Genomic DNA, 26,262 nt, shown 5'->3' on the forward strand with positions numbered 1-26,262 from the left:
ATCTCCCCTCTGTGTTTTGACACTAGGTGGTCCATTACAAAGAGTCAGAGCCCAGCCAGTGTGCTGGCGGGTTAAAAGCAGTCTTGTCCTCGTTATGCTGATAACCAGTAAATGCTGTTCTCTCTAAGTATTTGATTATCAGCAGCTTGGAGTCCTTATTCAATATCTATTTGCTTGTGTGTTGTCTCTCCTCCTTCTTCAGCTGTAAATACGGCTTTGTCCTAGTGCCTGGCTCATAGTCATAAAGCAATAGTTACAGGATGAACCCATCAGTAATTGACCAGATAGATGTGTGTTGGGAGGATGAATGGATGAAGGCCCTCCTAGGTCGCTTTGTACCAGGTGTTTCCTATATCCTGTCACCTGAAAAACGCAGAGTAATATCTGTTCGTGTTATCTGTACAAGTCTAAAGGCCCTTGTTCTTCTTGGTAGGTCCTGGACAGCATTTACTTCAGCCGGAGGTTCCACGTGCGCTGTGTAGCAAAAGCCGTGGACAAGGTGGGCCACGTGGGGACCCCCTTAAGGAGTAACATTGTGACCATCGGAACCGACAGTGCCATCTGCCACACTCCAGTGGTGGCTGGGACTGCCAGAGGCTTCCAGGCTCAGTCCTTCATCGCAACTTTGAAATACTTGGATGTCAAACACAAGGAGCACCCAAACAGGTGAGGCAGGTGGTGCTTTCCACCAGGGCAGAGCTGGGCAGATCTCCAAGAGGCTTTATGTGTTCCCAGCTGGACACGTCAATGAATATCAATGAAAGAAGGCCAAAAAAAATTGATGAATACTTCAGAAAAAAAGTTAGACACATCACAGTCCCTTCAAATCCGGCATCTTGCCTTTCTAAACTCACTTTTCTCACATTGTCATTTCTACACACAGAGCATGATCTGCAGCTTCCCAATGGCTTCGGGCTCTTTTAGGTTGATTCTTTCATGCTCCTCTTCCCTGACTCCCACTCCCTAATATTCCCTTTCACTTGCTGTCATGAAATCCCATCATCCTAGTATGCCTAGCTTAGGACATCTCTTCCCAGATTTAATTTGGAGGTTCTGTCTCCTTGCTGTTCTAGCAGCCACATTGCATCTCTGTGCCCACAGTAGAGAGTAATATGTTAAGGACAGGGATCAGGATTATTTATTTCATTTCCACTCTATCTAGTACAGTGTTTCTTGGCATCCAAGAGACATTCACTCAATAACTACTAGACAAAAATATAAATAGTATGAATCACTGGACATGCTTTTTCTGTGCCACTGAGTTTTATGGGAGATGGACACACTTCTGTATGGCAAAAAGAAATGTATGGCTGCCCTACATATGGACTAAACCTCACAATATGTAAATATGTGGCTTTATGAGCAACTAGGTTCAGAAAAATGATTACTTTGCAAGGACACAAAAATTTTAACGTGGAGTCAAGCATTCACAAATCCTCTTTTTTTTCTAGCAGAATAACATTTATTTTTGTTAAAGAGCAGCAACAGAAGTCCACAGTGTACTTATTGGCCACTTCCTAGAGAGAGGGCCATCCTCTACATCCGAGATACCAAGTCCTCTTAAAACTGTATCTGCTGTCTGGGACACACACTATGTAGACTCACCTACAATAAACATGCTGAAAAGTTCTACTTGTATCATGGAAACAGATGCAGCCCATAAGTACAGTTCTATTGTGTCACACTCTTCACTACTTACTATTTATCAAGCTCATATTTTATTTAGAATCATATAGTATATGTGTTGAAGAAACCAAAGAGATGAAAGCAATGGTCCTTGTCCTCATGGTGGGGAGGCAAGATAAACAGTTTTCAGACAGACAAGGAACAAGAGGCATTAGAAACAAGTTAGATTTCCTGATTCGAAGGCCGCCCAAGAACAGATGGATGTGAATCACGAGAGGGAGCTCAGCTTGCAGACTGATGCTGCTGAAGGTCTTACAAGGTGCTGATGAGACAAGAGAAAGCTACCCTGTGTTGAGGAGAGACAGTGGGAGTATTGCAACATTGCAATTGCCATGATTTGGGTGCAGAAATTAGAACATAAGAACTCAGATATCTTTTTGAACCAAATCCTTAAAAAAATAGATGAGAGTTTTGAACCTATCAAACTTTCACGTAACATTCACCATGACAAAGTAGGGGGCCGGCACCTGTCTCATCATTCAGCATTCACTCCTGCTAAAGACATAACTTCCATTTAACCCAAAAGGCTTTAAAGTAACCTGTGGTTGTGAGACTATCTTTACTTGTACAGAAGAAGAAAAAACAAAAGATAATTCCTAACCTCTGTCTTGAGTCTGGTGTGTCCATAGGGCATGGAGACTCATCTGTGTCCATTTGCACCCTCCTGTTCAGAAATAAATCGCAGATGAAAGTTTGCCAGGAGAAAAATGACTGAGAAAGCGATGTAGCCTACTATGGAACTGCATGCAACTAAAGCCTTCCCTCTGCTCTTTCCACCTAGAATCCACATCTCGGTGCAGATCCCTCACCAGGATGGAATGCTGCCCCTCGTGTCCACTATGCCACTGCACAACTTGCACTTTCTGCTATCCGAGTCCATCTACAGACACCAGCATGTCTGCTCCAACTTAGTCTCTGCCCATGACCTCAGAGGTATCTCAGGTGAGGGAGATCTCGGTGCTGGCTCACCCACAGCAACTCTGCAAATGACTTTCCAAATAGAACCAAGGGAACACTGCTTTTCATGTTTTTTTGGCCCTCAAAATATAAATGTTAATAATTGTCCTTTTTGGTAAGCATCCAAATATAGGCAGTTCAGAGCATGAAGTGGGCAGGAAAACCAAAAAGGAGAAGCAAACTTAAATTTGAATTCTTACTCCACTAGCTGTACCACTGAACAAAGAGACCTTGACTTTTCTTGGTAGTTTTGTTACTATAGCATGAAAGTCAATTAGACTAACGATTAAATGCATTGGTATTTTTTAAGTGCCTCTACTGGGCTACATTCTTAATTCCTTCCCTCACCCTCAATTGAAAACTGCTTTCAAATCCATGATAACACCCTCTTTAGGAAGCTGTAGATTTTAGGTGTTGCAGGATAAGCTAGAGTTTAGAGTACATGGTGGATATTAGGGATCAACCTTAGTTGCAAGACAAAGGACTGGGCAGAGTGAGAAATTCAACTTTAACGAGGCTACCTGAGCCAGTCAGCTGGACTTTTTGGCAGACTTGTGCTTTTTCTATGTTTTTACAGCCCCCCTCGGCTCAGGCACCCCAAGCTGGCTGTCCCCCATCCCAAACCCCTGACCTTGGGCCGAGCTGTATGTCCTGCAGCTGCTGCAGCCTGCAGGGGCCGACACTTCTCCCTGATCACCACAGTAGACATTTTCCTTTACAAAGAATTCCATGGGTTTCCATTTACCTTAGCAAGTATGCAGCAGATGTGTACTCCCTCCCTTCACAACAGATGAATCATTTCACTGGTTTTAAAGACAGAAACACATTCGTAGGCTCTTTGATATTCATTAAGCATCACTTTGGGGAGTGATGGTCTCTTTATACAGTAGAAATTAGTTGAGAATAAATTATTCTTAAGTCATTGAGCTATACATGAAAGTTTAATAGGCCCACATATGCAGCTAGTGGAAGAAGCATGCCACATTTAGAAATGGAAACTTTGTATCCCTCCCTACTTGAAGGAGTTCCATTCAACTCTGGTTAATAGAGTACCTAGTCCTTGTGGGCAGAGGCGGGGAGACTGTGGTCCAGCTTACTGGAAAATGCATGAACTCTTCTGAAAACACTAGAGTTTCTCCCAGAACTTTCAGAATTAGAAACTTAGCAATCTAAAATTCAATCTGTGCCAAGCTCTCTCCTGCAGAAAGGTCTTGCATAATGTAGAACAGTTCACTTGCTTGGCAGTTTGATCCAATAATTTTGCCTGCAGCAGGTGAGGTTTAGTGAAGCACATTAGTAAACTATTTACTCATTAATGCAAAATGAAACCCTTTTTTTTTCTGCAAGAATTCAGAAACCATAGGAGGGAGAGGGGGGAATCAGATAATTGTTCTTTTTTTAAAAACAAAAGTGATTATCTGTGGGTAATCCGGCAGAGTAAATCCCCTTTTTCATTGCTGACTGTGAAGCCGACCAGGCTTGCCAGCCAGGTGCCACAGGCAGGGTGTCAGTGGGTCTCCTTTCTAAGCACTGCCCTCTTCATTTATGAAATTATCTGCCTTTCCTTTCCAGAATCCTATAGTTTCTTAGAGGTAGAGGCCCCCATAAGTGTTTTTCCAAGATTTATTTAATTGAAAGGCAAGATTACTATAATGGGTGGGGTAGAGAGAGAAGAAAGGAGAGAGAATCTTGCATCCACTGATTCACTCCCCAAGTGGCCCCAATAGCCAGGGCTAGGCCAGGCTAACACTCAGAACCAACCCTATCCTGGTCTCCCACAGGGGTGGCAGGGGCCCAAATTCTTGAACCACCACCTGCTGCTTCCCAAGCACATTGGTAGTAAGCCAGATTGAAGTACAAGACTCAAGCCTTCAATCACCACTCCCATATGAAATGTCAGCATCCCAAGCCTCAGAACTACAATGCCAACCCCAGAGGCTTCTGTCTAACACCAGGCCAGCAGCAGTTCACAAGTACTCCACAAACTCCTCTCTCTCCCATTGGCACTGAGCCTCGAGGCGTGTGCCTTGGATGGCTCCAGTAACCCAGGTCTCAGATGTAGGAAAGCTGAGTCCAGTCACAGGATGCATCCTCTCACGCCACCTGCCTCCTGGGCATCCACAGCCTGAATTACCATTGCTTGTCCCTTTCCTCCCGGGCAGACGCAGGGTTCCTGGATGACGAGGTCTATGACAGCGCTGCCCTGGGTCCTGGCTATGACCGCCCCTTCCAATTTGACCCCAGCGTGCGCGAGCCAAAGACCATCCAGCTCTACAAGCACCTCAACCTGAAAAGCTGTGTGTGGACCTTCGACGCCTATTATGACATGACCGAGTTAATTGACGTCTGTGGGGGCTCCGTCACTGCAGACTTCCAGGTGCGTGCTCCCTGGGCTTGTCCGCTGGCTGCATGCAGGTGGCACCATACCCAACCTTGCTTCTGGGAGCACTTTCGCTCCCAATCTTTACCCACATCAAGGCCCATCAACTAACAGGAACTTTCTCTGTCATTTAAGCATGATTTCTTGGTACTGTTACTCTCAGAAAACCCCAAAGCCTTCTAAATCAAGTTAATGTGGAAAAACTGACTGTCTGGTGCAGTCATTTGCATAAATATTTAGCATGTGCTTGCCATGGATTTATATAAGGGGGCTTCAACAACTTCATGGAAAATGCATCCTCTGAAACACAATGCATGGATATCAGAATTTCTTGCACCAAAACAAATTTGTGTTTTCATTCTGGTTTTCAAATATTTAAGGGTGGCCTCATAGGTTTCATCCTCTGTGTATTTTGGAAAATGGGAAGGATTTACATTGAATGCTGTGGTAATTACAGCACAGAACCATTCTGTTTCTAAACTGGCAAAATGGGTCAAAACAGCAGGGATGCACCGTGTCTTTCTGAAGACAAGGGCACTGTTGTTCTCAGGGTTGAGGGTGGAAGATGGTCAAAAACACTTGGATTTTGCATCTGTTCCACATTGAGAACCCCTCTGAAACAGATACCTTTGAGGGGGCAATGTTGTGGTACAGTGAGCGAAGCGGCTGCGTGCAACGCCTGCATGTCACATCACAGCCCTGGAGTGTTAGTCCTGGTTGTGCTGCTTCTCATTGCAACTCCCCACTCAAGTACCTAGGAAAGCAGTGGAACGTGGTCCAAATGCTCCCTGACAACCACAGGGGAGATGTGCATGGAGCGCCTAGCTCTGGAGGGGACAGGTCTCTGTCATTACAGCCATCTGGGATGTAAACCCAAAGAGCGAGGGAAATGCGTCTATGTGTTCGTTCTCTCTCTCTTCCTTTCACATAAATAATTAAATCATCTTAAAGCAGAGACTTTTAAAATATTGATAGCCACAAATTAATAATGGAAAACTGTAAAATAAGGGTCAGGGAGACTAATTTGTTATCATAGGAAAGTCAGTTGTAAAACCAGTTCTGTTCAATTTTGAGCAGTTACCCCAGTAAGCTGAAACCTAGCTAGAGGTTTATTTTTCACTTGAAATCAGATTTAACCTCCCTGACTGGGAAACTTCTAGAGGGAGTTGTCACTTTCCAAGAAAGTGTCTCTGATGTAAATTTGTTTGGTTTTCTTTGGGATGCCTTCCATGTTTCCCCCCATTTCATATGCACTACTGCCCTCTACTGAATAGATTTTAGGGCAGTCTTTGGTTTTATTTTTGCAGTTGCATAGCTCCCGGTTACTTTGCAAAATGCAAAACGAAGTGACTGCTCCCTTAGCCTCTCAAAACTTGCTCTTTGTTCACCATGGCTTTGCTTCAGTCACATCTTTGGATTATTCTGTTGAGAATATCCTTTAAAATTTGGAAGACAAAGATATTTTACTACATATGCTCCACTCTTCTGAATCAATACAGAAAATATATATATTCAGGCATTTGATTATTGTCTGTTAAGAACAACTGTAACCGCTGATGTGTGGTAGAAAGAATACTGAACAGCCAAAGAAGCTCTAGTTCCCACCTCCATATCCGTTGTCAGCACAGGTGACCATGGTAGGACACAGGGTGGACATGAGCTCCTGAACTGCATCTGAGATTATGACAATCTGCGGGCCGGAAGCTAGCACAGCATCTGGCAGAGAGGAAGTATGTAGTAAACATTTTTAAGAGCTTCTAAGTTTTGGTAAGGTATCATTATGAGTTCTAAAGGAAAAGAGAAGCAAAAAAAAAAAAAGGAAGTTAATTGTTCTAAGATTGAGCACTGTGACAGTGGGGCAGGTGTGCTGAGCAAAACCTGGATATTGAAGGGGCTAACATGGTGTGAAGAGAGACAGACTGTCCACCAGAGATTTCTAACTGAGTTTTTAAATGAAATTATTAGTCTTTTCAAAAACTGGCATCAAAATGTAAATCCCTGGCAACAGTGGATAAGAATGCTGCAGAAAATTTAATTTTTATATCTTAAATATTGATAAAGCATTTTCCTTAGAGGTAGAAAAAAGTTTTACAGTGTGTCAAGCCAAAGAAAAAGTATTACAGTGTGTGGCCAATGACAAAATGATTTTAAAAGGAGCTTTCTTGGTTATAAGAAGGAAAGTATAAAAAATTAAAAATGAATAAAATCCCTCACTCACCCACACATACATGGTTAATTTCACCATGAAAACTTCTGTAAAGTTATTTTTCCATACAATTTTGTTCATTGCATAGTAAAATGAAAACCAAAAGGCCAAATAAACAGCACTAATGGGAAGCCCTTTGCTCTGCAAGTATTCTTTTGTAAGTATGATATGCTGTCTTGCAAAAAATGATTTCCAAAGCACTGAATGAGACAGGAAATTACTAAAGTAAAAAGACACTTCAAAAAGTTTAACAACAGAATTATGAGATTACTTTGGTGCAAAAACATTTTTCTACAGTATCTGAAAGGCGCATTTTATGAAAAACACACATGGGTTTCATATTTCTTAAAAAGATTTGTTTGAAAGGCAGAGCACCAGAGCTAAAGGGAGAGATTGGAGATCTCACATCTTCCTCTTGGTGTTCATTCACCCAAAGGACGCAACAGCCAGGTCTGAGCTCCATCCTGATCTCCCTGAGTGTTCAGGGCCCTGAGTGTTTGGACCACCTGCTTATGCTTTCCCAGATGCATTAGAACCAAACTGAAGCAGAAACAGAACAGCCACAACTCAAACCAGCACTCCAATATGGGATACTGGTGTCACCAGAAGAGCCATAGCCTGTAGCAGTACAATGCTTACCTATAAGTCAGCCTGGTTTTCCACAAATATTTTTAAGAACTCTGACTTAATGCAGCTGAGGTTTCTATCACTAAGCTTCCAAGATATGGATTCCAAACCCCATATTCTGGGTTCCTGGAGAGAGAGAGCAATTATACTTACCTCCACATCCCAGGTTAGGCACATGGTTCATCCCCAGGCTCGGCAGTTTGTTAGCCTTGGTTCAGGCTTTTATGGGTCACTGGCAAATGGTCATCAGCTTGATTTACGGCAACTGACTGAGTGATGTTCTGAGTGAATGGCACTGGAGCAGACAAACAATCCTGTGTGCACCATTTGCTTGGCAGGTGAGAGACTCGGCTCAGTCCTTCCTGACCGTGCACGTGCCTCTCTACGTGTCCTACATCTATGTGACCGCCCCCCGGGGCTGGGCCTCCTTGGAGCACCACACCGAGATGGAGTTTTCATTCTTCTATGACACTGTTCTCTGGAGGACAGGTATGCCCACTGACACCCCAGTGACTCCTCCCTTACCCTCAAGCAGTTAAAAAAAAAATAGAGGTTTACAGCAGGTGCATTCCTCATCCACTTGTCCTGGAAGGCCACCCACGCCTGGAACATGTGCAAATCCTGAGAATGAACAGCTGGGAAGCCTCAGCCCAGATAACCAGAGGCCCAGAAGGTTCATAGATGGGTCCTAGACTGCCCACTATGGCTGGCAGGAGTATAGTTTTGGGGGAATAGAATCGTACTTATCCTTTCCTATTCGATGTGTTTCGTGTGGAGAAGCAAGCAGATGTTCAGTTCAGGATAGGGAAAGATGCGGCCACAGAAGTTGCCTATAGGCACACCCAGCAGCTCCTCACCTGGCCTCTTTGTTCTGTTGCAATCTCCGAAGAATTTTAACCTTCAGCACGTCAAGGTTTATAGCATTGATTTTTTTTTTAAATCCCACTCCTCTGCAAGGCTCTTCTTCAGGGACTGACCTCTTGGAGAAGTGCTTCCCAGGCACGCCTAGGTGAAAGCCTTCCAGGCCAGATCCCACTTACACCCAGTCTGCCGCCACCAGAGAAATGCCATCCAGAACTCCCCGTCTCTTCCACTTGCTCCACCAGAGCTTGCTGTATTTCTCTTTTCTCATTTTTTTTCTCCAATTGTCATTGTCCTGTACGCCATACATTCCCCCTTCCTTCTCCTGGTCCCATTTTCCCCATCTCATATATACCATGTTATCTGAGGCAAAGTTCCTAAAAGGCTATGCAGCCTTCTTCAGAAAAAGTTCAGTCCTGTCTTCTATGGGGTGACTCAAAGCATGTGTTTGCTTCCTGTTGCTCAGAGAAAAGTAACCTCAGGAAGTTTCCCATTCTGGGTTAACAATTCCTTGAGCTTTGTTTTGGTAACTTCTTTCTCTCTCTCTCTCACCCCTCCCTGCCCCCTTTAGCTACCCAGTGGTTTGGGGTCTTGCTTTACTCTGTAGGGTCAAGGCTATGATATCCTTTATTAAAGGCACAGTTACACCTGTCCTGCCTGCAGAACTGGCCTCCTACAAGCTTCCCAGCCGGGTCTTAGGGCATTATTAAGTCCTCAAAAGTATCCTAGCAAGAAAAAGAAAATCTATGTGATAGATGTGTTCTGATCACAAAGTTTAATGCATTTTAAGATCCATTTTTTTATTTTCTCAGCTTGGACTTAGTCTAGCATCTGAACCAAGTGACACTTAGATATGAAGAGTAAGTCAATGACTGTGGAACTATTGTTTTAAAAGACCCAGATTCTAATTGGCAACTCTCTGTAGAGTCAGCTATCACATGGCTAAGTTGGCTCTTGAGTTACATTCAAATAGCTCCACTTCTGGTTGTCCCTGGGATAACATTCACATGGTTACTAGCTGTGAGATCATCTCTGTGTCCTGATATGGGTGTTTTGTGTGTGCTTGCCTGTCCAGGAATACAGACAGACAGTGTGCTGTCGGCAAGGCTTCAGATAATAAGAATCTACATTCGAGAAGACGGTCGTCTCGTCATTGAATTCAAGACCCATGCCAAGTTCAGAGGTAGTATTGGTGCTGGTGTTTTTCCAACTTTATCATAAAACATGTCAAACATACAGACGAGCTAAGAAACTAAAACAATGAAAAGCAAAGTCAGCTATTGTTAACATTTTCCTAGCTTTGTATGTCACATCATTTGAAAACAAACTGCAATCTTCACATGACATTGCTCTCGACACTTCAGTAGATAACGGAAGCTTTCCCTACACAATCACAATGTCATCCAAGGCAGTTAGCATTGGTTTAGGAATATCAAGTCCCAATTACATTTCTTCTATTATCCCACAAATGTATATTCCACTTTTTCATTTTACAACTGCTTATATAAAAGGCCAATCTAATCAAGCTCATGTTACATCTTGGCTATTATAATTTTTAAAAGATTTTTATTTTTATTGGACAGTCATATACAGAGGAAGAGAGATGGAGAGGAAGATCTATCATCCACTGATTCACTCCCCAGTAGCCACAACGGCTGGAGCAGAGCCAATCATAAGTCAGGAACCTCTTCCAGGTCTCCCATGTGGGTGCAGGGTCCCAAGACTTTGGGCCATCCTCAACTGCTTTCCCAAGCCACAAGCAGGGAGCTGGATGGGAAGCAGGGCTGCCTGGACTAGAACAGTGCCCATATGGGATCCCCGTGTCACTTATGGACTAAAGGAGAGGACTTTAGCCACTAGGCTATTGCGCCTGGCCTGGAAATTATAATTTTTAAATTTTACCTTAGTCTCCATACATTGTTTTGAAAGAGTGTATCACTTCAGTTTTAAATAATGCAAGTGTCTTTTGGAGTCACTTTTGTAATGTTTACAATGATCCATTCTGCCAAGGACTTAAGTGTCCAAAAGCATGTTTTTTTTAAAGATTCATTTTTATTGGAAAGTCAGATATACAGAGAGGGGGAAAGACAGAGCAGAAGATCTTCTGTCCACTGATTCACTTCCCAAGCAGCTGCAATGGCCGGAGCTGCGCCAATTTGAAGCCAGGAGCCTGGAGTGCATCAGTGGGTCTCCTTTTGGGTGCAGGGTCCTAAGGCCCTCGGCTGTCCCTGACTGCTTTCCCAGGCCACAGGCAGGGAGCTGGATGGGAAGTGGGGCTGTGGGCTGTGGGGACTTAAACCGGCACCCACATGGGATCCTGGTGCATGCAAGGCGAGGACTTCAGCAGCTAGGTTGCCGTGCCAGGTCCCTAAGGCATTTTTATGTGACATTGCTCCTTCTGTTTATGAGCCACTAAGAGCTTTCTTCCTCTTGGAAAAGTGTTGGAAAGCTAGGTGTATTCCATGCTCACTGTCACATGTAGACCCCCATTGAGAATGTGCTCATTGATGTCCTGAGCACCAGGCCCATTCACACCATCAGTAAGTACAGATCTGGCCTTCAGCACATACCTCAGTAGGCTCATGAGACACCTGTCACACTGTCTGAATCAGGGTGGGATTCATTCTAAGGGGCCAAGACATCACCTAAGTTGCCTCACAGAAAAGCATTGGTTCACTTTGGGGGCCTTGCAGGGGTATCATCGGGGCTGCAGCAAAACTTACAAACAAGTGTCATCATGTTCTTCACAACAGGACAGTTTGTGATGGAACACCATACACTCCCAGATGTGAAATCTATCATCTCGACACCAGACCACCTTGGGGGAATTGAATTTGACCTGCAGCTGTTGTGGAGTGCTCAGACTTTTGATTCTCCCTATCAACTCTGGAGAGCCACAAGCTCCTACAACAGGTGAATACGGTGCTGGAGGCAACCGGGGGGTAATTTTCTGTTTCTTGCAGGAGCTTGGGACATGGGCATCTTATTTGAAGTGTGCATTTTGATGTTAAAAAGAAAGATACACAGAAACAACCTTCTAGCAAGTAGAAAAAGGCATAAATTTAGCTCAGATCAACATCTGATGCATAAAATGCAAAGTGCTGATCCCAAACAGAAAGATTCATGCCCTTCAGTCACACTTCAATGACTAGAAGTTAGTCTTATGAAATATCCACCTGCAAGGAAGCTGGGACACATGGCCAGTAGTCCACACGTTAGGTCTAGGCACCAGTCCTAGTGATCCAGTATTCTATCCATAAATGAGCAAGCTTTCTCCTCCTTCCCCCTCCCATATCCAAAGGAAATAGGAAAATATCACATTTATAGAAGGGAAGAATGGAAAGGCCAGACTACAAACAACCATGAAAGGGAGACAAATATTATCTCTGTTTTATAGGTCATAAAATTAAGAGTGGTCTATAATGGAAAAATCTTTTTCCAGTTCCTCAGTTAAGAAGTGGCATGTTGTCTTAAGACTTGTCTTCAAAAAGATTTTCGTAATTACATATTTTTCTCTTATATCAGACATTTTAATTGTGGCAAAAATCCTTTGAAGTTAGCATGCAGTCATCTGCAGGGACCGTGCTTCTGAGATCCTCATGGGATAATTCCTGGACTTTGTCCTGGTTTACAGGCAAGAAACTATCTTCCCATAAGTCCTCTGCTGACATGACACCTCGGTGCCTGCTGGATGAAGTTGGCACCTCCACACGGCACATGAGGCTCAACCCTAACTCAGCGTTTCAATCACTCCCAGCTCTCAGACCCAACAGATCTTTGCAGTTCCTTCTACCCTTCTTCTGCTTCCCACCTGCCTGAGTTCCCTGTGACAGCTTCCCTGGCTCCCAGCTCAGCTCTTGCAGCTCCCTGCTGCTGCTTTCTTCCCACCATGTTCCAGCATTCCCTGGAACATAGCTCATCACCTTAGAATGGTCTATTGGCTGCTCCCATTTTGTCACCAAGGTGTGAGCTTCCTGGGGGCTAGAAGCAGATCTGGTTCCCCCTGCCATACCCAGCATCACAGGTTTTGGTAACCTGGTTTTGAGGCAAGGTGATTACACACCAAGGTATGGCCAGAATATCCCACCAGGCCACTTAGGGCACAGAGAGGCTCAGAGCATCCATCCAGTGTGTGTTCAGAGACCAGTAGCCCCTCCCTGCGGGCTGAGGCATCAGTCAAGCCAAACCAGGGCTGGATTTTCAGTTTCCAGCCTGTACCAATCCACTAAGTTGCTCCCCAGAGTATATCACCAAGGTGACACTCTTGGTGAAATGTTTGCTCTGCCTTTAATAAGTAGGCAATTTTTTTAAAAAATGGTCCAACAACCAACTCAAAACATGTAAAGACTGTTCACAGATTATTTTCAGTTACTATTGAGATCTACAACTCCACACTCTTCATTCAATGGATGGCAGTTTCCCAAGGCCCTTGAAGAATCTGCCAGAATCTTCTGGATGTTTTCCTTCCATGCAGTATGCCAGAGTTTGGGCTGCTACTCAACGGCAAGCATACAAAATGTGGGTGAGGACCACACAGGCTTCATGTTGTCAGTATTTTCACTTGGAGAAGCCTAGGGCCCACCATAAACAGATTCTACTTGCATCATGTCCAGTGAGAAGTGACATTGCTTTTCAACATCATACAAAAAGACTGTGGAGCCAAGTGCTGGTGGAACATGAAAGGGGTGCTGTGCAGACACTGCTTCAATCTACCAGCCATTTCCTCTGCCCAAAGTCTGCTCCTCTCACTTCCAGGAAGGACTACTCAGGGGAGTACACCATCTACCTGATCCCGTGTACGGTACAGCCGACACAGCCATGGATTGACCCAGGAGAAAAGCCCTTGGCCTGCACTGCACATGCCCCAGAAAGGTAGGAAAATAGTCCTGATCACCTATGGATTCCTTATTTGTGACTTCTATTCTATCTAACCCCAAAGCAATACACAGGGTGCTTTTGGTCATGTGTGGACATAGACAATCACAACACGGTCATACCTCATGTCTTGCATGGAGACTGTACAAGGTAACACCGATTCTTGTTTCAGCTGTCATTCCCCAACGAAGCAACCTTTTCATGGTCTACTCAGCACCAGATTTCATATTTGGGGGCTTAATCCTTGGCAATTTCAGGATTATCTCATGCTTCTAAACTCAAGACAACAGAGTGTACCTTACAGAGAACTGGATAAGCACCTCTTACACAAGAGTCACAGTGCTGTTGGCTATGAGTTTACTATTAGCCAATCAACACCTATTAAGCAAATCCTTAAACACACATGAAATATGACTATGTATTTGTCAGTTGAGGAAAGTGTTGCAACCAGAGGTTCAGAGAAACATAGGCCTGTATTTCTCCAAGAAGCAATGGTGTAACACTCACTACCCTACTTTTATATGGGCACTATGCAGAGCATAACAATTGTGATTAATGAGAATTGACTATTGATATCAGCTCATGCCCACCCCAGACCTGACACTGCATCATGCAATACGTTCATTTGGCTCTTCTTAAGTGCTTTGCTATAACCAAGTCCTTGATGATATCACTAGATCAGAGCATAGAATTAAAAGTAACACTGCTCTTAGATAGCTTGTACCATATCACCACTTTTCTAGGGGATAAGCAAATTATATAAAAAAAATCTTCCAGGACATGAAGACAGAATCTCACACTGAGTTGTTAAAATTAGACATTTAAATATGGAAACTGGTCACTGATGACTTTGGCCAAGAGCAGGTTTGGTGAACTGAGGGCAATACAACTTGGTTGGAAAGAACAGAGATAGTAGAGGCAATAGGGTAGGCATGACTTAAGTTCTGCTATGAAGTGCATCAGACAAAAGCAACAGTCACTGGAAATATGACATTAATTAAGAAGGTCTATTTGTTTAGGATGGAAAAATACATCAGAACATGCGCATGCTGTTAAGAAAATCCAGTACAGGGGAAATTTGAAGATGCATAGGGGAGAGGGGAAAATTGCAGATCAAAGACATTGAACAGGGCAAGGGGACAGATCCCAGGCATGAGAGGAAAGGACTGACCTTAACCAGAAGCCCAGAGAGTTCGTCTACCGCATGAAGGTGACAGAAAGCATCTACTTGACCCATTTTCTCCATGACTTAATGCCAGGCACTAGTTGGGAGTGAGGAACACTGATTTAAAAAGAAAGGAGGAATGAGAGAGTAGTCTGTGTACCAGAGGGGCAGGGTGGCAGCAGATAGGTCACTGCTGAGACCCAGACACTATATATAATTATATATATATGCATTTTATATATATACACACATATGTATGCACATATATATACATATATACATAAACTGCTTGGGAAACATCACGATGATCCAGACAGCAAAACGTTTTCTCCTTCCCCCATGTAGTTCCCTTGCACCCTGCCCTTTTGCCTGGGTTTCCACTGATTTGCTTTTCTTATACAACCATTTGTATTTCCCACAATGTATGAATTCCTCTTCCCTGGCTTATTTTAGCCAGCATGATCATTCTCACCCATTCATGTTGCCGTGTGCCTCAGTGCTTCATTTCTGTAGTGCTGAGCTGTTTTCCACAGTATGGAGATGCTGCAGCTTATCAGATCCTGTGGTGTACATCTGCATTGTGGAGGCCCTTGACCATGGTAAACAAAACTGATGTGAAACACAAGCCTTACAAGGGCCTGTCTTTCATTTCCTCATGTAAATACCTAGAAATGGAATGGCTGGGTAACAGGGGAGATACGTGTCTGTAACTGAAAAATGTTAAACTGTTTTCTAAATCATGTATAGATTTTTTTATCATGTGTTCATCCTATTGCCTCTGCATCTTAGGAGAACTGGTCAATGATGTCCTGATACAGCTGAAAATGTAATGAATGTGAAGAGTCTAGAGGAGTGAGAGTGAGGTGTCTGGCAGTGTGGCATCATAGGACCACGATGAGTATGTGGCTGAAGGGGATGATCAACAAGTTTTTTTTTTTTTCTAAAGATTTTTTTCTTATTGAGAAGTCTTCTTATTGAGAAGATATACAGAGATGAGGAAAGACAGAGAGGCACATTTTCCATCTGTTGATTCACTCCCTAAGTGGCTGCAATGGCCAGAGCTGCGCCCATTCAAAGTCAGGAGCCAGGAGCCTCTTCCAGGTCTGCCATGATGACACGGGGTCCCAAGGATTTGGGCTGTTCTCCACTGTTTTCCCAGGCCACAAGCAGGGAGCTGGATGGGAAACAGGGCTGCAGGTATTTGAGCCAGCGCCCATATGGGATCCTGGCACATGCAAGGCAAGTGCTTTAGTCACTAGGCTACAACGCCAGGCCCCACAAGTTCATTGTAGTGAAGAAGTAAAAAGTGAGAAGCAGAAGAGAGTAAAAACATTTAAGAGTGCCATGGTCACTAAGTGAGCCAGGCAGGATGACCAGGAAGACAGAGCTAACTCCAGTTAGGGAAAAGGGAGGACACCTAACCTGATTGCATCTGCTGGTGAATTCGTCCAAGTTCTTTTGAAATTGTTAAATGGTTCATAGAGAGGATGACGTACATATGACAAATCTACCACCAGTCAGCATAACCATTACAGAGCATAACCAGTACCATCAGTACTGGCAGTGGCTTTTCCACACCTACCCCTGGCCTCCTCCCCACAAAGGTGACCACTAGCCTGACACTTGTATTTATCATCTCTGGCTCTTGTTTACCATATTACGTTGTGTTTGGATGGGTTTTATGCTTTTTTACTCTACATAGATCATTCTTACTGCATGAATTCTCTCCCCTAATTGTGTCGTATTCAGTGAATCACTGGTTGAATCATGTCCATCAACATGGAGGAAGCAATCTGTGATTACTGTGCTAAGGTTATCATTGTTCAGTTTGGCCACTTTGTCTTATTACCAGATTCTGCCTTTACCAAGAATGTTCTTATGCATGCATACCAGCATCAGCAAGGAGGAGTCTCCAGGGTGGTTGCCTGTTTTTTACATAAAAGGAACAGTAGTTTGAAAATAGCAAAAGGGAGCAGTAAACACACAGCCCAGTGCTGAGTAGGGGTGGAGGCTGTGGGGGAGAGGGCGGTGCTGCAGATCATGGGGCAGTCAGGTGTCCTCATGTGACACCAAGCACTACCACCACGGTGACTGTCTCCTTTACCTAGCCATGTCTGTTTTGTTTTTTAATTTCCTATACAGTTCCATATGCAAACAATATAGATACAGCTCACAAAAATCAAATCTGGCACAGGGAATGCAGACTTAAAAGAACTATGCCTCAATGTTGTGACTATTTTTGTGAGTTGTATCATATATAACCTTATTGTCATCTCAGGTCCATTATTCCATTTAATTAATATTGAGAATTTTAATGCCAGACACTGTGGCAGTATCAAATATCAAATATATATATATATATACACACAAATATACATATGTGTATGTATCTGTTTTCCTTAGTCTTGATGCAAGTAATGGTTATTTTGAGAGCTTATCATGGCTGGTGTGGGTCCCAACTTCCTTCTACACTCCAACTCTCTTCAATATACTCACTGAAAGTACTTTAATAGAAAGAAGGGGGCAGTAAGAGGGATTCTATTAAGCATTGAAATAATCACCTACTCATTCTTTGCTAGTCCAACTCCTGACTCGTATGCTTGTCACTGAGCAGACCTTGAGGGTCAATAGACATAAATTACAGAGCCTACAGTAAGTGAAACAGACTTCAGTCAAGTGGTCACGTGTTTAAACAAAATGCCAAATCATGATCAATACTACAAGAAAGTTCACAGCGTAACTGATCGAATGAGAAGGGAGCCAAGCTAGATGAAGTGGTTCATGAGTTCAAGCACAGAAGAGAAAGTTTCTACAAAATGTTCAACAAAGTCAAAGCCAGGAATTCTGAATTCATTACTATTAATTACAAATTGTGCCTGAGGGCTTCCAAACAGTAGGTGGTTACCTAGACTAGCCAATCTCCTCTTTCGGGCCTCCTACAGCTTCTGGGCCCTCTTATCTAGTCAGCTGGAGTTAGGAGAAGTCACACAAGCTCCTGTCTAGCAACCTGCACGCAGCTGTTGGTAGAGACACTGAGTCCTCCCCAAGCCAGCCACCCTACTCCTGTTGTCTGCGTCATATAGAACATCCCACAAACACCTGCCTAAAGCCTCTTGTAATTTCTCCCATTTTTTGAAAAGCCAATTTGAGTCCATTTCTCCCTTAGCACCCATTTTGCCAGCCCCTTTGGCTTCAAAGTACAATTTTCTGTGTGTACAGTTTCCAATTTATCGCCATCCATCTTCTCTTTAAGAAATTACTTATTACTGCCATTGTTGTCATGCAGCTGCAATGCTGGCTTCCCATACCAGAGTGAGTTCAGCTATTCTACATCTGTTCTGCTCTCTGCTCATGCACCTGGAAAAGCAGCACAGGATGGCCCAAGCACTTAGATCCTTGTTCCCCATGTGGGAGACTTTGATGAAGTTCTTGGCTTCTGGCTTTGGCTGGGCTCAGAACTGAGTGTGTAGCCATTTGATGACTGGACCAGCAGATAGAAGATTGTTAATCTGCCTTTAATTAAAAAAAAAATTCACGTATTTGATATGAAAGGTAGAGAAACAGAAATGTACAGTCAGACCTCTAATCTTACTGGTTCACCCTACAAATACCTGAAACAGCCAGGGTTAGGCTGGAACGGAGTCTGGAACCCAGTTGAGTTTTCCCATGTGTCTTCCAGGGAGCCAGGTACTTTAGTCATCACCTGGGGCTTCCCAGGGTGTGCGCACACACGCACGCACACACTCACACACATTCACAATAAACTGGAATCAGGAGATAAAGCGGGGACTCAAACTCGGGCACTCTGATTCGGGATGCAGGTATCCCAAACAATGTCTTAACCCCTGTGCCTAATCGTTGGTCCCATCTTCCTACCCCATACTCCACTCCTGGCCACCTTCAGATTCCAGTTGAGCCCTCACCCCAGCTTGCTATCATCAAAATCAACATTGACTGTGTGCTACTGGATCTAGGGAGCAAGCCTCCATCTTCCTGTGCATGCCGTTTTACCCACATTGGGTAGTTGCTCAGTTCCCCCTCTTTATTCTTCCTTTAATCAACAGGGGTGTCACATTCTGAAGTTTTTCCTTCCAAATTACTGGCTTTTTCTGGCTGTTTTGCTGGTCCCCACTGTTTCTCAGTCTCCTAAGGACAAGGTTTGGTCTCCTGTCACATTTGGTGACCACATTACGTATCCCTTCTGCAGGCTTCAGATACAAATGAGCACCTGTAGCCATGAACCACTCTCTCCAAGTGAGCCTTGTACAGCAAATTAACTACTCAGCATCTCCACCCAGCTCTTAGAGGCCTCTCAACTGTAGCATGTCCTAAATGAAAATTTTTTCTTTCTCCAGCAAATGATTTTCTTCTGCAGTTCTATCCTGATGAAGGGTATACCTCTATGCCCGGTTTATAAATAGTTTTGCCTTGGAACACAGCTGCACCTGCTGCACTGATGCTGTCCAGAGCCAAGAGGCTACATAAAGACTTTTACATTTACAAAAAATGTCAACCTCTGTTCCAGGTGATTACAGCAAAATCCCTGGAACCATCCTCAAGTCTTCTCTTACTCCAACACTGCCAGCAAAGGTTATGGACTTCCCTTTTAGGGTATACTTGGAAATCCAATCATTCAATCACTGCCAATGTAGCAACAGTCCCAGTAAGAGCCCTTGTCTCTGACCTGGGTTATACAAACAGCCTTGTAACAGGTCCCCTTGTGGCTTCACCCTGCTGTCCTTGCTCAACCCAGCAGATCCCATACACTGTTAAATTTTGAGACAGTGAAAGTACAAGCCTTAAATCCTTAAGATACAGGTAAGATCTTACATGATCTGACCTCCAGCGACCACTCTGATCCCATCTCCCTCACTCACTGCATAACAGACTCCCTGGCTGGCTGGCTGACCGTTCTCTGACATATCAGATACCTTGAGCCTCAGTACCTTTACCTGGAGAGCTTCCTCCACAGACCATGTGGTAGCTCTGCTTTTTGTGTGTCAAGGAGCCTGCATCCTGTCTTTCAAAATGGCTGAACCAATTTTTCGCCCTGCCCCTGTCATTTAGAATTTCCTGCTGAATCTCCTAACATTCATTCCCTTTATCATATATGTTACATGATTTTTAACATTTACATACTAGCTCTTTGTTAAGACGTAACCTCCCTGTGGACACGTTTCTCTGTATTAGCCCTAGATGAATAAATTTCCATTACTCAATAGTATCTGTTGCCTAATGCATATGCTCAGTACATGTTTGAATAAATTAGTCCTGAGGCAATCAAGATCATAGAATGGGGACCTGTCAAGAAGCTAAAGAAGGCAGGGTTGACTTCATCCTAGTGAGAGGAAGCAAGAGGAAGAAGCAAAGGCCAAAGCCACTGAAGGTCATGTCACACATGTTGCTCTAAGAGCTATGTGGAACCACTGGAGAATTTTAAGCAAAGTTGACTTTTTAAAATTGTATTAGCTCACCCATCACAGCTGATAGACTAGAGAGAAATAAACCTGACCCCATATAGGCATATAGGCCGGCATATATGCAATCCAGAAAGATTGATATTATAAAAGAATAATATGTAGGGTTTGAGGTTGCTTAGAGCTCAGAGCTGAAATCTGAATTAGATGAATTTGGCATCACTGCCTTTGAGATGGCCAATGCAGTAATAGGGCCAAGAGCATTGCAGGTGAAATTCAGGTAGATGATCCTAGGACTGGGCTTTTACCTGCCAGAGGTAAGCACAAAAGGGAGGGACTGAGAAAGTGAGGTAGCAAGGAGCCAGGGAAGAGCGTCACCCAGCACTGAAACAAGTCTTGATCGGACTGAATGAGTCAAAGTTTCAGTGTTTGTGGATCAGGAAGAAATTAACTGGATATCATGGCTCTGAATCCTTTAGAAATCAAAGGGCACCTCTGGGACTGAGAATGAAAATGCAGAAAAAGGAAAAAAGCTAAGAGTTAACCTAATGATAGGTATCCCCTAAAGAAGAGAGGTTCATGTAGCTCTCAATTTTCAAAGCTAAAACATGTAAGATGAGACTGGCCCCGTTTACTGGGCCTCTGATTCTTGGCTGTAATGCATCCCAGGGATGATGTCATGATAGGGGTACCTGCAAATGGGAGAGACCACATGGTGGGACAGGGAGCCTAGGACTTCAGAGGTCCCAGGACAATGAGCTAATGACCCAGCACAAGACTGCTGCTCTTAAAGGCCCCATCACTTCTAGGTCTCACCACACTGTGATCCAGGCTTCCTATACCTGAACCAGTAAGGTGCAAAGCACATCTATTCCATGGCAGCCCCCAATGGCTAATTAAATCAATTCTGGTCCAAAAAAGCACAGGTAGCCTCAGAACCAAATAAAAAACCAAATAAAATCCTTCTCTCATGGGTGTCTCTTGATTCAGGAAGTACCTAACCTTCAAAATAAGGCTTGGGGCACAACAGTGAGAATGCAGAAGGGAGGCAGCTCAGATGACAGGTGCAGAGTTGATCTACTCTCAAGGCTCCCACTTTTCCTACGTCTAGATTCCTGATACCCATCGCATTCCAGCAGACCAACCGCCCTGTGCCTGTGGTGTATTCGCTCAACACTGAATTTCAGCTGTGCAATAATGAGAAGGTGTTCCTGATGGATCCCAACACATCAGACATGTCCCTGGCCGAGATGGACTACAAAGGAGCCTTCTCAAAGGGTAAGCTTCTGGTTCTTCCTGGGCAAGACTGCCCTAGCAACTCTGCTGATCTGCTTTTCTTACAGGCATAAGCTCCTGTGAGTTGATTCCAGGGCAGCCAAGGATACTGAATCAAGGAAGAGACCCACATCCTTCCTGTGTCACAAGAGCATCACATGTATGACACCTCAGTGATGACAGTGTGCTCACATGGAAAGTCACTCACATTTCCCATCTGATTTTTCACCCACTATCCTGCTTTGGCTTAAATTGTTTCACTCAGTTTCTGAGATGGCAGTAACATCCCCATTGCCTGCCAGCCTAAATGGGATGAGGGACACCTTATTCCACACCATGCTTTCACTACTAGAATTGTCCCTCTGCCCACCACTTCCACCCCTAACGTGGGTCTCTTGACTTTTCCAATGCTCCTTCTTATTACTCAGGTCTCTATCCATTGATCAACCTCCTCCAAGGACTTTCCCTGGCCAGACCAATGTCACATGGGTCTCCACAGTTCCACTTTTGTAGAATACTGTTTAAAATAATCACAATTTTTAATATGCAACATGCTTACTAAATAATATATATTGTCTATCTTTGCCACTAGAATATAAACTACAATCAAATTTCCATACCACAACACCTATGCCCAGGACTCCATTACTGAGCAAATGACTTAATTACCCCTGACAGCCTCTTTTATCTCCTCTTTTATCTCATATTCAGGTCCTTCCCAATTCAGAAAGAAATGTGTCACCCACCCTAACTTGCCCTACCAGCATCAGCCCAAACTACTTCTTTTCCTTTGGTAAACTTCCAAGTGAGGAGTTCACCATGTCTCCCAAGCCCTCTTCTCCATCACACCTACATCCCTTTGCTTCCTACCAAGGATCAAGGATTGTCTTGTCAAGGACACCTAAACCATGTGTTTTGACATGTTTCCTATTTGGATTCCTAGGCATCTTCATTGTACACCATGTGGCCTCTTAGCTCAGTTCTCCCTCACCTATGCAGAGTCTCTGCCCTTTGGCCTTCCATGCTTGTGTTCTCACATGCCATGCTTGGCTCCTCTGAGCACTGTCTGATTATCCCATAATTCAGATCACTTGTTTGCTCTGATATCCCTAGATCGCTACTACTCCACAGCCATTCCATAAAATCTGGCCTCATCTTTAATCTCCCCTGAGCTTTCTTTCTAGGATTCCACAAGTGGACCTGTAATTGCTGAATCTCTCCAAGAGGGAGGCCATCCATAGTTGCCTAGGACTGGACTTTTTCCTCCAAAATGAGTGCTTTTCGCATGTGCTGTCCACTGCCAGCCCCACCAACATCACACCTGTACACAGGTTAATTGAGTAGGACTCCGGAGTATCTTCAGAATCCATCCCTTGCCTTACAATTGTGTTTTAGATACCATGTCTCATTAGAACATTAGAATAAGCCCATACAGTCCCTGTGACTCAATTCCCCTCAACTTTGCTCCACTCTGTTCCTGAAGTCTAGGGGTGGAATTCTTACTCCCCTGCCTTATAAGCTTCAACAGTATGTTACTTAGATGATCAGATCAATGCAATTAGGAAACACCCAAGGGAAGACAGACTATCTCACCCTCTACACATCTTCCTGCACCCCAAGCCATACTAACTTTCTTAGATCTCTATACGGTCAATGTTTAAATGAACACTGGCTCAGATCCCCTTCCCACTAATTCATGACTGTGGGATCTTAGCTGTGACACTCAGAATCTACCTCTTGGGCTCTTGAGAGGATTAAATAAGATGGTGGAGGCAAAGAACTAGGCGCTGTGGCAGACATAAAAGAAATAATTCCTACACCAAGGCTCACAATCCTCTAATTTTCAGAACTTTTCCTAGATTTTCTTTTGTCTAGAATGTTCTGCTCTAGTCTTCTCTCCTAAATGCTCTGAAATTTGTCTATCTTGATTTCAAGATACTCCCAAATATTTATCCTTGGTGCTTTCATAGCCATTCTTAAGCAGATTTGTGTATTTGGCTTTGTGCTCACTGGACATGATACACCTTCTGCTATTATGGTATGTAACATACTGCTGTGGGTCATTCAGCCAAGTTAGTATTTTGAATTTGAATCCTACCCTTACTACTTGCTGACTTTGTGACTTTCGTTAAGTCTCTTAGCTACTTGGTGACCCAGTTTCCTCATATATGAAGCTGAGAACACTATGACTACATGTGAAGGACTCAATATAGTTCCTGAAATAATTTGATAAGCTATTTTTTTTGTCTTTTTTTGTCATCTCAACGGCATCTCCTGCAACTCTGTGTCCCTTGTGTGTAAACCAGTGCTTGGTATAGCTTAAGTGCTTAATCAATTCTTATTCAATTAGACAATAAATGAATGCATATCTTAGGGCCACAAGGGGTCATAGAGCTCTTCCTCCTGAGGTACTTCCAACTGTAAGAGGGTATGTTAAACCCTTTCTACCCTTGACATTGTCCTTTCATCTTTTCAGGTCAAATCCTCTATGGCCGAGTCCTCTGGAATCCGGAACAAAACCTTAATTCTGCTTACAAGCTCCAGCTGGAGAAAGTTTATCTGTGCACTGGCAAAGATGGCTATGTGCCTTTCTTTGATCCCACGGGGACTGTCTACAATGAAGGGCCCCAATATGGATGCATTCAACCCAACAAACACTTGAAACACAGATTCCTGCTGTTGGTATGCATGCTGCTATTGTTAAAGAAACGATGCCCTCATGCATTTCTTCAGCCGTGGATGCTGCCCAGAACAGCTCCAGCACCACTCTGCTTTTCTTTTAGTAGTTCTGGTGTCTCTCTGGTCAGCTGAGTACTTGTACACATTGCAAAACACCATGGTAGGGAACACAACAAGCTCCTATTAATGTCCCAGGAAGAAGGAACTCTAGGTAGGCTAGTGTTTCTCAAAGTATGGCCCAGACAAGGTGGACAGTTAGCTTAGCTGACTAAGACCCCACATCTTGTGTCGGAGTACCTGGGTTTGATCCCTGGCTCCAGCTTCCACTCCCAGTCTTTTTTTCAATGCAAATCTTTGGAAGCAACACATGCCATCACCCCGATACCACCATGTGGGAAACCTGGCTTTAGTTCTTGGCTCCTGGTTCTACCCAGCTGATTCAAGCAGTAAGGGAGTGAACAAACAGATCAGAGCTCTCCCTTGAGTAAATTTTAAAACATTAAAAAAATTCTTTTGTAAATCCCTAATCATGTCAGGAAGTCCACAAAAGTATTATTTTCCTTATAAAAATCTCTGCCTTTTCACACTTAATTTCTTCATAAGTATAGCAAATATGAGAACATTGTTACAACTTATCTTTTAAAAAAGACATTTACATAGTTTTGTTTCAAAGGGTTTTGATATCTAAAGAGATTATTTGAATCTATTCCTACCTTTTTCAACAATGTAAGCTGTGCAAGAGCAGGTATCCCTTGGAAGAGGTGTATAACTTCATTCAAAACTGCATACGGGGCCGATGTGGTGGTGCATCAACTAATCCTCCATCTGCGGGGTTGGTCCTACATATGGAACCAATTCTAGTCCCAGCTACTGCACTTTCTATCCATTTCCCTGCTAATGGCCTGGGAAAGCAACAGAAGATGGTCCAAGGCACCCTGTACCTACATTTGAGACCTAAAGAAGCTCCTGGCTCCCAGCCTGAGATGGCTTAGCTGTGGACATCGTGGCTATTTTCCAGCAGAAGGAAAACTCATTCTCTCTCTCTCTCCCACATGAACTCTGACTTCTGATTTTCAAGTAAAAAACAAATTCTTTAAGAGCTTCAAATTATACAGACTGAACATAGCATTTGTAAAAATCAATTTCTCAGAAATTTACTAGAGCATACATCAATGCATTACACTGTAGTGAAGGGAACAAAGATATTTTCGCTTAACACTGAGATATAATGGTCATTTTAAACATTTTTTGAGCTTTGATTTGCTAACACAGTAACTAATGATAGAAGTGTCATATAAACAAATCTTCGGTTCCTCAACTTTTAACTGTGTCAGGAATCATAAGACCCAATACTTCGAAAAGCTCATGGAAAATAGACCTGTTTTGGTGGCAGTGTAAGATTACTTATATGGAACAAATGGAGACAGACCCCAAGACAGAGAAACCAACTAAGAGAAAAAGGGGAAGAGATTTCTATTCAGAGATTCACTCATACCACATCACAAAATCTGAGCCAGGCCAAGTCCATCAGAAGCAGCAGAGACCCAAACACTTGGGCCATCTTTACTGCCTTCCCAAGACGTATGAGCAAGAAGCTGTGGATCAGAAGCAGAGGAGCCAGGCTTAACTGGCATGCCAACGGGGGATCCCAGAAGTCTGCTTCTAGCTTGTGAATTAATGATCAGGGCTGCCCAACTCGTTTTGTGTCGGGGTCACAGGGGATGAGTATTCCTGAAACACAGTCATGAGAAAAGTGGCCACAGCACCTGCTGCCCACACCCACGCCAGAGAGTAGAGAGTGGCTTTTGTCTTCCGCAGGCCTGCCATCTTATACACAGTCTCAGAATCTTCCTAAATCATGTGTGTTTTTCTTTCTGCAATTTCAGGACCGCAGTCAGCCAGAGGTAACCGATAAGTACTTCCATGATGTGCCTTTTGAGGCCCACTTTGCTTCCGAGCTGCCCGATTTCCACATGGTCAGCAGCATGCCAGGTGTGGACGGCTTCACTCTCAAAGTTGACGCTCTCTATAAGGTGGGTTCAGCGCGGAGGAGAGATACTTAGGCCCCAGTCTACCAGAGAGCTTGCGACAGCAGGACCATATCGCCTCTGGATTTCCCTTTATGTTTATTGCA

General features: G+C 43.7%; 1 protein-coding gene across 1 annotated transcript in view; it reads left to right on the plus strand.

Moving 5' to 3' along the window:
- FRAS1 (Fraser extracellular matrix complex subunit 1) overlaps positions 1 to 26,262 on the plus strand; it is a 263,048-nt gene that overhangs the window by 235,295 nt on the left and 1,491 nt on the right. The window contains exons 63-72 of the mRNA XM_040967150.1: positions 434 to 666; positions 2,468 to 2,628; positions 4,806 to 5,020; positions 8,195 to 8,345; positions 9,793 to 9,900; positions 11,471 to 11,630; positions 13,473 to 13,589; positions 21,286 to 21,452; positions 23,926 to 24,131; positions 26,015 to 26,161. Coding sequence (XP_040823084.1) covers positions 434 to 666; positions 2,468 to 2,628; positions 4,806 to 5,020; positions 8,195 to 8,345; positions 9,793 to 9,900; positions 11,471 to 11,630; positions 13,473 to 13,589; positions 21,286 to 21,452; positions 23,926 to 24,131; positions 26,015 to 26,161 — 1,665 coding nt within the window. The remainder of the gene's footprint in view (positions 1 to 433; positions 667 to 2,467; positions 2,629 to 4,805; positions 5,021 to 8,194; positions 8,346 to 9,792; positions 9,901 to 11,470; positions 11,631 to 13,472; positions 13,590 to 21,285; positions 21,453 to 23,925; positions 24,132 to 26,014; positions 26,162 to 26,262) is intronic.

This window comes from Ochotona curzoniae, unplaced genomic scaffold (assembly GCF_017591425.1).
Source record: "Ochotona curzoniae isolate NIBS_2020 unplaced genomic scaffold, NIBS_Ocur_1.0 scaffold_4506, whole genome shotgun sequence".
NCBI lineage: Eukaryota > Metazoa > Chordata > Mammalia > Lagomorpha > Ochotonidae > Ochotona > Ochotona curzoniae.